The sequence below is a fragment of the Triturus cristatus genome, chromosome 3_1 (assembly GCF_964204655.1).
Source record: "Triturus cristatus chromosome 3_1, aTriCri1.1, whole genome shotgun sequence".
NCBI classification, from domain to species: Eukaryota; Metazoa; Chordata; class Amphibia; order Caudata; family Salamandridae; genus Triturus; species Triturus cristatus.
Genome location: NC_140583.1, coordinates 19,296,806 through 19,308,119, shown reverse-complemented (window position 1 = coordinate 19,308,119; position 11,314 = coordinate 19,296,806). Strand labels below are relative to the sequence as shown.

The window sequence follows — 11,314 nt, the reverse complement described above, 5'->3', positions numbered from 1 at the left end:
GGAAACCGAGGAGTAGGCTGCTACCACATACTGCTACCTTCTTACCTGTAGCCCCCCTCACATTTACAACCACTGCATGAAATGTTGCCAAATTACGTTACTGCTGCTTGACTGCTCTTCCCTTTCTGTTTATAGTTTAATTTACCAGTATTTGGGTAGTATGAACCCCTTTCAACAGGATTTTTTTCTTTTTCAGGCACACCAAAAAATATGTGCAACATGGAGTGACCAAAGAAATGGCAAATTGAAATGAACAAATAACAGCACAGTAGGAAACCCCAAGTGAAATGTGCAGACCGGTCCAAAAAAAAAAAAAAAAGTACACCGTAACCTACATTCAAAGTTAGCAACTGGATGGCACCTTGGATGGCAGAGGAAGTGCAGTCCGATGCAGAGAAGATGGTAAACTAGATACAGGTTTGTATTTTTGTGTATTTACACATTAAATGATACTTCAGAGGCTTTAAATGTGTCCGGATGACAAATGTTTAAGATGCTACTCGAGGAAAAAAACATTACAAACTCTACACTCTTTTACCAGAGCTGAGGCCATCTATGACACCTCTGAAACCTTGTGCCAACCTGAGCCCACCCAGCCCAGGAGGTGAAAGTCTTGATCCCTTTGCTAATTTTGACCATTCATCAAATGATGGTAAGCTGTGTGATCATGTGGCAAACTCATTTATATTGTCATAGAGGTACAGTCTTGGTATACATGTGTCAATCTCCAGTACCCATTCAGTCCTGAAGGAGACAGGCTGCTATCTTTGAGCCAGTCTCCCAACCACATCATATCTAGGGAGTTGTAGCCTTAATCTCTGGAGCCAACCATCTGAACTTTTGCTGGTCACTTGACGTGCACACCTCTAAGAGGTTCAGTAGCCATCCTGAGCCCACCTTGTCTAATGATGCAAGTTTAAAAGGCATGGGAAGTGAACGCTATGCCGTACCAGCCACCAGGGTGGTAGGTGCCAGGGGCACTGGCTAATGGCCTGCCTTCTGACATTTTCAGGAAACTTAAGCAAAAAAACAAAGCAGCACTTTTCTTGAGACCCAAACATGCAGCAAAGATCTTTGTAGAAACATTCTTGTCACTTCTCTGGCCTGGCACTTTTGTGATTGGTGTGGCAATGGCTAGAGACGTTGCTGGTTTCTTTGATTACTTGCTCTTTTAAAGTGTTTCTCTTAGCCTTTCTTGTGACAGAACACCCACTGCACAGTGACCTAATACCCCCAAAGTGCGGACCTGGTTGAAACATAAGGCTCCTACAAAGCACAAAGTATAAACCCCTTATCAAGCAAAGAAAGGAGGCCCCCCCCCTCACACCCATAGCAGCAAGTACCATATCTACCAGAGAAAGGGGGACTACGTCCATAAAGGGACAAGGCTCCTACCAACCACAAATACAAGGAACCCACAGAACATGAAAATGGGACATGCAGCTTGTGGAGAATCAGGAGCCACTGCTTAAGAGACTTGACGCTCATCCAGAACGGAGAATGAGGCTCCCCGAATAGCACGGACAGCAGTGATCAGACCACCTGCGCCACAGCAACAGGCCTTGATCCTCTGTCCGCTCTGAAGGGTCATAGGGACCGCATTGAAGCATGTGCTCCATTACGACAACCTGCAGCGCTCAAAATGTGATATTTTGAACTGCGCCTGTTCATCATTGTATCTCAAACTGCTGTTGGAAGTGGGAAAAGCATGGCAACATCCTGAATAAATACTTAAGGTGCTCCATGAGAATCTGGAGGGCTTTTAACCATCCTCATTCATCAGTAAAATAGGTGTCAAAGGGAGGAGGGATTTAGGAACCACACACAAAAATAATGAAAAAGGATCCCAGGGTAGTTGGCAGTCCATAGAGAATATTTTGGCTCTTTGCAGTTACCAGCAACAATCCTGCATCTGGCTTCTCCAAGAATTGCTTGCGAGTGTAAAAATACACAATCTTCAATATTCCAGCAGTAATCTTCCGAGGTGCAAGGAGCGCTGCATGTGATTAAAACTAAACGGCAAGTTGCACACCTCAACTTCGTTGCAACGAGCTCCAAGCACAGGCTCTCTGCCCAACATCCATCTTAGCAGCTGAGTGAGACGTCATCAATCCAAGTCTCAGACTCTAATCTTAAAAATTAAATAAAACATTTAGGCAGTACAGCAGGTTGAAACCCACCTTCTTAAATCCACTAATAATATGAATGCATGGTATTGTGGTTAGGGAGAGGTGTAGCAGTCACACGGTGTGCCCCGCAGCAGCGCTGCGACCATGCTGAACATACCGCGATAAGACCAGTGCAGGCTGAACCTCAATATAGTCCTCCCAAGAACTCTGAGCAGTCGGTCATTTGCGAATCCAGCCTGTGCAATAACAGAGCATTTGCTTTCTCTGGCTTCTGAAACGTTTTTAAAAATCATAAAAAACAAATCTACAAAAAGTGCGCGTGGTGCAGAATGGCCTGCAGGTCTTGCTCTCCACCAAGACATCACTGGAGCTTCTCCCTCCCTCAGTAGGCGCTGTAACGATCCTAAGGAGAGAGAAAAGGAAAGAGAACGGAGCATTAGGCTAAGGGATGAGTGTGTGCTTTTTGAAGACTGGAGGTCTGTTTATGTAGGTCACCAAGAGATCACTCCAGCCTTCCATCAGTCTAAGTCAGAATGTGCCGCTGCTCACTGTTGTGCTCCCCCCATGAATGATGACCTATGGCCCCTCCTACGTTCTACACTTGGTGCGCTGAAGGAACAAGAACAGTCTGCTCTGCTTGGAATGAGCCAGGAAAAGGAGCTTGGGAGGCGCTTTTAGCTTTATCATCTTTCCACATGTTGCATTCTCTCAATCACACACATGCTGAGTGTGCGCGTCATCTTCTGCAGGGGCAGTGGAACGTCTACACCATCGCATTTGCTTAACTTGGAGAAAAAGCATTGGCACGTCATTTGAAAGAGGAGAACAGCCCTTCAGGGAATGATATAAAACAGAATCACTAAGTCCAATCAAATGAGTCGAGCCCAAGAATATTTTACTGATAGAAAGGCACTAGTTGTCCAGTATAGCGATGATGCAAATACTAGTAATGCCTGAAAGCTCTAGTCTATGCAACTACTCCGGACTATCCAAGTGAACCCGCAATGCTGTCTCTTCTCTATACCCATGTATGTACTTCTCCAGCACTGTACTGTGTACAATAGCTTTCTAAATCGAAAAGCGTGTTTGGTGCAGTGTACCGGAGCAAACCCAAGCTCGAGAGCATTAGACCATTATCAGTTTTGAGATTTAACTTTAAAAGGCACTTTGACGCCATTTTAGGTAAAACCTTTTGGTGATCTCGAAGGTGGTGGGTGTAGAACACAGAACTGTAGGTGGAGAGGTAGGATGACGGCAACGTTAGTGAGCATCATGTATAAGTTGTAGAGTTCCAAAATTTCATGAGTATGAGGTGGCATTCCTGGAAACCAACGAAAATGTTGTGTTTTATGCTCTCTTGCTAAGCTACAGATGACATGAGAAGGAATTTATGGCAATCAAGTTGAAAATGTACCAGACCAGCCAAGGGTTTAGACATGTGATGCCTTTCTCAATGTCTACTACTAAAATGGTTAGTGTTCCTCCGGGGTTGTGCGCGCTTGTCTTCATGTGGCTTTCGTCACCCTTTGTCTTGTGCCTTACGTTGGTTAGGATCTTTTTACGTTGCTATCGCTTGGTAGCTAACTGTCAAATATTTTTCTTCTTTTACTTTCTTTATCCAGACTTATTCTGTTCTATTCTAGTAGCCTTATTCACATTTTTATATGCGTTTTCTAATGATTTTTTTAATTTAATTTCCATATGCTAAAGAGTTAACTTTTTATGCTATATTTATTTGAGGTCTGAATCCGTAGATTAGTTTTTTGAAATTGAGTATTACATTAATATAAAAAAATGAACAAGCTTGAATGAGTCTAACAAATGAAAGAATTTTTAGTAAGATACAGTCTGTAGGAAGCTGGCTCTTTATGTGATGCATCAATAAGTTGATATACCGTGTAAAGAGTCCAGGGGTTCCCTTATGAGTGGACAGGGGCTTGCTATGCAATACCACGGTGCTCTATTAGGGGTAGTGTGTTCGAGCAGCCTTAGGCTTAACACAGAGTATTGCAAGATATTGGCCAAATAGACAGTGATTAATAAATCACAACACGACTCAAGGAGGAGATCCACACCAATTTATAAAAATACCAAGTACCTTTATATATGATTTGGCTTCAGAAAAAAATTGTTCAGATAAGTAAGTTTTTAAATATAATTGTTTTCACTTTAGATAGCGGACACAGTGCAATTTCTGAGTTCTGCAAAGTTATCATACAGAAGGAAGAACAAGTACTGCAAACGGGAACAGTACATCAACTTAAAGGACCAATCTCCAGGAATTAAAGTGAGTGGTGGGCAAGGTCCAAGGCAGCACCAGCAGTACACCACCAGTAGCACGAGGGCTGCAGTGTCCAAATCAGCATCGGGAGCCCAACGCAAATCAATGGAGATTGGTCACTACACAAAGAGGCTGCAGGCTCTGGCCAGATGGGCTTAACCAGCAAGAGGGCTCAGGCCTTACGATGCTAGGGGACAGGGGGAACCTTTGGTCCACTTTGTAGGAGAGTAGGATCTGCTTCTTATGGTTACCCCCACTTTTTGCTGATGTTTCACTGTTTTTCGACTTTAGTCTGGCTGGGGCCCTGCTAGCCAGGACCCCAGCCTAGCGGCTTCCTCTAAATTGATTCAACGTACTTCAGGTACACTCCAGATTGGATTCTGGGGTACCCTTATAAGTCCCTAGTATATGGTATACTATGTACCCAGGGCATATGTACCCCATAGGCCTACCAGGGGCTGCAGCATGTATTGTGCCACCCCAGGGAAGCCATTTAACATGACACCACAGGTCTACTACAGCAGCCTGTGTAAGGTGGTGTATGCACCCCTTACTGAGATATAGGTTACATATATCTCTCCATATCACTGCACATGTAAACCTATCAGTCACCCCTATGTCAGGCCTTAAAAATCCTGAAGGCAGGGTGCTGGGATTCATGTGAGAGGGTGCCCATCCATGAGCAGAGCCCCTCTGCAGCTTTTGGAACCTTTATTCCGGGGTTGTTTGTGATGCAGCCAAACCATATACTCTTACGTGCATTATAACCGCGCGGTAAATGTGAACTTTGGAATGGCTGCATGGAAACATGTCGTGTTGGGTGTCAAATACCTTGGAATCATATCTCCACCCCAGTAACCGGTGTGGGAGGTATGATTCCACCCTCCTAGAGGGAGAAATATGACAGCACCGGTACACCCGGTACCAGCTTTGCAAGCCCTGGCATCACCAAATGGATGCTGCCAGCCACAGACAAGTCTGCGCTCCTGCTGCTGGACGAAACTCCAGCAGGGGATGGCTGGACAATAGGTTTTCTGTCACAGGGAGGTGTCACCCCCTCCCAGACAGGCTTTAGGGTATTGGGACTGGGTGGGTGCACTCCCAAGAGTGATTTGATGTCTGCACTGGGAGCACAATTGGTGTCCCTGTGCATAGTCCAGCTCAAACCGGTTGCATGGGCACTCAGCCCCTGCTCTGGCGCAAAACTGGACAAAGGACATGGGTGTAGTCACTAGTCTGTCCTGACCCTCCTATAGGTGGGTCCCCAGAGTTTTTCCCACCCCTTCCTTGGGTATAAAGTAGAAACCCCTGACTACAGGACTTTCGATTTACCTGGACAAAACTCTGCTACATAATCCCAGAACTTCTACTATCTACACAACGTTGGATGACCGAAGAATCTCCCTTGGAGTAAAGGAGTTACTTCACTGCAAGGCAGGCACCAAAGACGCATCTGTCCGGTTTGCATCGACGCTGCTCCTTAAGGACACCGACGATTTTGCAACACAGGAGGTGGGTTTCCAAGCTTCCCCGAGGCCGATACGTGCCCTCAGCAACTCTGAGAGACAAAGCCCTTGTGAGGACTGAACCCCTGGACACTGCGGCCATTTGCAGCAGCATATGCTTCTTGGCGATCCCGGAGGCTGTGCTTTGGACTACTTCTAGTCCAGACCCAGAGCAGTGATTCCATCGAAGATTGCTGGCCTACACTCCGAGTGACCCAGAGGCTGGTATCTGGTGATTCCTCCCAAGGTCCCTTCGCCATCCCTTGGTTGTCGACTTGTGGGTCCCTGAGAAGGGTACTTTGACTTTCAACGGGCTTACCTGGTTGCTCCAGATGTGCCCGGACTCTCCATCGCTTGGGGAGTCCACAGGACCTTCCTGGTCCACACCAAAGCCATTTTTCTCTCACCGCGTGGGTTGTCGTTGCCAAGGCTTGTTGGTCTCTAATCCAGAAACTGACCACCCAGCACTCTACATCCTTCGTGGGACAGCTCGCCTGCGGACTGTGGTAGTCGTCGACGCCTCCTGGTCCCCGTGGCAGTGGAGTTAAGCTTCACTTCTTCGCACCTGGAACACCCGACATTAGAGGGCATTCGTCTATCGGGTCACTGGCAAGTGACCCAGACTCTGTCCCCTTTGCTTTTAGGTTCTTCACATCTTCAATCCAGGCTTGGATCACACCAGACACTTCTCCTTTCCACGGCAGCAGCACTTTGCAGCACATCGCCATTGAAATCAACGACAATTCCGACACCATTTGACACCTATTCACCCGGCTTCCCTGGGTGAGGTAACACGAGTACTCCGGTGCTCCCGTGGGTGCTGGCCCTAGAATCCTCTAAGTCTAAACGGGTTGGCTCAAAGTCCTCTCCTAAGTGTCCTTATTCTTTAAAATTCCAACCGCGACTTTCCTATTGAATTGTACAGGGCTCGCGGCTGTGTTCTCACACTGCACAAGTCCCCCGAGGGTCCCCTGTGTCACTGCTTTGGGTGGTTCCTTGGGGTCCCAGCGATTCTACGTGCTCTAGGCACTGTGTCTAGTCAACTCATGGTTGTTCTATTACTTCCTTAATGTATGGTTTGGTCTCCCCCTGGGACCCATTGTATATTGTGTTATATACGGTCGTTTAATAACTGTATTATTGTGTGCCTTGCTCTCTAACTTCATAAAGAGGTTAGTAGAGTGTTTAGAAATAAATACATATATTTTATATATATACCTGGTGTGGTCTCCTTTCATTTAGTTATTCAAGAGGTTATAATCTGGTAAACCAAGTTGCTTTACATTCCTTCGAGACTTAGCCTGAAGGCTGTTCTTCATAGCTACCACTAGGATAGCTTTCAATAAAGGTTGTCTTAAACCTAATTATCAATAAGGGTTGTTTGGACTGGTGCAAGGTGCCCACTAGAACTAGTGGACAGCATATACCAGGCCAACTTCACAGTCTTCTCAAAGGACCAGGAGCGACGGGTGCAGGTGTGTCCTTCGGCGTTGCGTTATTCTTTACCGGAGCAGTCGCAGTTGAGGGGCCCTGCATTCGGAGACTCCAGGCAACGTTGGGGAATCCGGAAGGAGTGAAACCACGATGGGCTCGAGTTCTGGAGGACCTTGTGATCACATCCCATGTTGATTACTTTTTGAAAAGTATTTCTTTATATATTTGTTTGTGTTGTTAGTCCTGTGCCTTATGATTTATATGCAATATATATGTTGTCTTGTCATGTTACAGCCCTGATGAAGTTCCCCTTGAGGGAATGAAACGCGTTGGCTGGACCTTTTATCAGCTGGAACTCATTTACAATTGAAATAAAGAAGATATTTATAACCTTTTGGTTTTTTGGACTCTCTGACTCGTGCACCCCGTTTATGTCTTCTGGAGGACCTTGTTGACACCGGTGGCTAGCTTCAACTCAGGCCAGAGGCGACAGGTGCAGTGGTGACTTCGGGTGTCAGGTTTTGGCAGTTCTGGAGGCCTCAGAGTCTTCTCTTTTGAAGTTTCTTCAGAACTGGTCCGCTGTTCACGGGAGGTCTCGAATCTTTTTCGAAGGCAGGTAGTCCTCCTAGGTTTCGGGAGTCAATAGCTGCAGGACAAGTCGACTGGTGCAGTTTTCAAAGAGGGATGCAGACAGGCCGGCAGGGTTGGTGCCAGGTCAGCTGTTTCTTCTCTCCTCTCTGCTTTTGAGGCTCATCGTGGCCTCTCTTCTTAGGTCGACAGGATGTGCTTCTCTGGGGCTTCCTTGGGTACAGAATTTAGGGGAGTGTAGAGTAGTAGCCAATGGGCTACTGACCCTGGGGGTCACTACGCCCCCTAAGAGCATTTATTGAGGGAAGTGGGCATAGCCCTGTCCCAGAATTTCTAAGTATGCCATTACAAACATGGCTACTTCTGAAAAATCATGTCCATCTCACAGTGGGCCATCTTAGGGGTGGTACTTGCCTGGAGGTGGCACAAGTGTAAGAAACTGGCTCTATATATACTGCACCAGACTGAGGTACAGTGTGCACAGAGTCCACAGTCCCCAGAGGTTTGGCAGAGTCTAAAGTTAGATATAACCTTACTCTCTAAAGTGGTAGCTTGGTCGAGCAGTAAGGCAGTATCAGAGGACAGTGTAAAGCATTTGTTGTACACACTCAGTCAGCAAATGGTCTCATACACTTGAACTGAACTCTAGGCCAATTGTTTTGTGTAAAAAAAATATACTGTTTAATTTCTAGAACCAAGCACGCCTGGTACAGGTAAGCATATACATACTTTGCAGTAGTAATTGACTTGTTTGAACACAGTTCAAAATTGCAGTATAACTAGTACTGGTTTTGATTACAGGTTTAAGAAAGCAGTTTGCAACACATTGCAGGTATAGTACATTCAACTGAATGGGCTTTTTAAGTAAAATGCAGTTAATTACTTTTCAGATTACTTTTCTGACCACAGGACTGGATCCTAGATTCAGCCCTGGGACATTTCCTGAAAACAGGTGAGTAAATGCGTTTTGGTTAAAGGTATGATTTTTAAGGAATATTATTGTATTTCAAAAATTGACACTTGGAAACTTTTTCACCTAGAATCACCAATGTTATCCTATGGGAGGAAATTCACTTAGCAGGTAAGTTAGGTTATCGTTACTTTTTCTTACTCAGTGCTGGATCCTGGATTCAACACTGGGACATTTCCTGAAAACAGTTGAGAAAATGCGTTTTGGTTAATCGGGTGATTTTTAAGGAATATTTGCAGGTTTCAAAAAGACACTTAGAACTTTTTGAGAGAAAAAAGTGTAAATGTTATCGTATGAGGAGAAATGAGTTATCGGTTTCAAGGTAAGTATTCTGTCTTTGAAGTTAGGGTGATGGGGTTAGACCCAGGGGTCTTCCAGGGTCAGTGATGCACTGTTGCACCTTCAGCGGCACTCGGGCAGCTAGGTGCAGTGTTGAGGCCCAATGTTATCCTATGGGGGATAGGTGGACTCCGGTTGGTGGCTGCTGGCACGCAGTCCACAGGGTTGTGGGAGCAAAGCTCCTAGGGTTAAGCTCAGGGCACGTTGGGGACCAAGTTAGCACCAAAGGGGCACCCTCAGCGGCGCTGGGGCAGCCGGGTGCAGTTTTGAGGTCGGGTGCCCTGTTGAATTCAATGGAGATTCTCCAGGACCAAGAAACACTGCAGGCTCGGGGACGAAGATCTTCCAGGAGTGACCACCACTTCGAGAGGTAAGTTGGAATGTAGAGGGATGGTTGGGCACCACTGGGTTGGGCACACAAGGCCGTGGGGCGACGGGTGCAGGGGTGCCTTTGGACGTCGGATTTTCTTAGCTGCTCTGGTCGCGGTAGGGGGGTCTCCTGGATGGAGGCTGCAGGCATCGTCTGGAGGCTTGAGGAAGGTCAGGGGTCGCCGGATCTCGGGTCAGGATCGCCGACCTACTCTTAACATGTGGTGCATCTGTGCTTTTGTCTAAAGTTTTGCAGGAGCAGGTTTGAGGGTAGACAAGCCTGAAGGGCTGGGGCCAAGTCAATGGGTGTCGTACTCTTGTTAACTCTGCACAGCTTCTCGTCCTTCTTCCCTTTTTCTTGTGGTTGCTGGATCTGAGGAAGGAAGGTTCAGGGTGCCCCTAAATACTAAATTTAGGGGCGTTACAGGTAGGTAAAGGGCAGGGACCAATGGGTCCCTTCCCTGGGGTGGGTACACCCCCTATTCTGCTACTCTCCAGTGGGAGGGGGGCAGGAGCCTGTCCCTGGTTGGCTGGGTCCCCCCATCCTCAAGATGGTGGGGCCTTGAGGTTGTGGTTCACCTCGCCTCCCCCACCTTAGGGGTGGAGTTGGCAGAGGGGGGCATACCTCTCTTCCTCACTTGTTTTTCCATCCGGTTCTCCCGCCCACAGTGGGGGTTAGAACCAGTGGGGACCAGTTGCTGAAAGCAGCAAATGGTCTGGAGAGGCTCACAAAGGCGGCATCCCTTTGAAGCTGCTCCTTCGTGAATCCTGCCCATCCTGGGGGAGGAGGCTTGGCACCTCGTCCCAGGATGTACATTGTTTCAGGCCCCCGAGAGCAGCAGGCTCTCGACCCAGGGGTCCAGAAACATGTCTGATGGTGGCAGCCTGCGTGGCCACTCAGTCAGGTCACAGGTAGTTGGTCGTTTTTCAGGGGGCATCTCTAAGATGCCCTCTGTCGTGCATTTTACATTAAATCCCACACTGGCAGTGTGGGCTTAATGTGCTGAGAAGTTGGATACCAAACTTCCCAGTCTTCAGTGCAGCCATCATGGTGCTGTGGAGTTCGTAATGACAACCTCCCAGCACCATATACTCTTAATGGCAGCACTGCACTTACAGGGCCCAGGAATGGACCTGGGCACTGTAGGGGTACCTCACCACTGGCATAGGGCACCCAGCTAGAGGGGTGACTGATGTATACCAGGGCAGTGGTTTGTGGGCATGGCATACAGGTATATGTGTATCACACACAAGAAGGTTTAACCCCTTCAGTGCCACGCCCTTTCCCCCTCCTGTGCCGGGTGTTGCACTAGTGGGTGGGGTTCATGACGAGATAGTCTCGTCATGGGCACAGCGCAACCGTGCTCCATGACGAGACTATCTCGTCATGGGCACTGAAGAGGTTAAGGTAGACTAATGCTACAAGATAAACTTCTTATCCTATACCACTACCGTAAAATCACAACTCACTATGTATAGGGTAGCAAGAACTGATAAGTGAAAGACAAGAAAGGTTTGGGCACAACAAAGTTGTGGACGAAAACCCTCACTCACCGGAGGGTGACATGCTTCATAATTGGGTTCTTCCAACACATGGGGACCGCAAGGTTCCCCGTGTGGGCTACGACTTAACCCCAGGGGGAAGGAGCAGGAGTAACTAGCGATCAAAATAGGCACCCCTTGTGATATAGATCGGGCA

At 47.3% G+C, this 11,314-nt stretch overlaps 1 protein-coding gene across 2 annotated transcripts in view; it reads right to left on the bottom strand.

Annotated features, from left to right (window-relative positions):
- Positions 1-468: 468 nt before the first annotated feature.
- Positions 469-11,314, bottom strand: part of ARFGAP2 (ARF GTPase activating protein 2) — a 142,484-nt gene continuing 131,638 nt past the window's right edge. For both annotated transcript variants that reach the window (XM_085646629.1, XM_085646630.1), the window contains one exon: positions 469-2,532. In XM_085646629.1, coding sequence (XP_085502755.1) covers positions 2,512-2,532 — 21 coding nt within the window. In that variant the 3' untranslated portion in view covers positions 469-2,511. The remainder of the gene's footprint in view (positions 2,533-11,314) is intronic.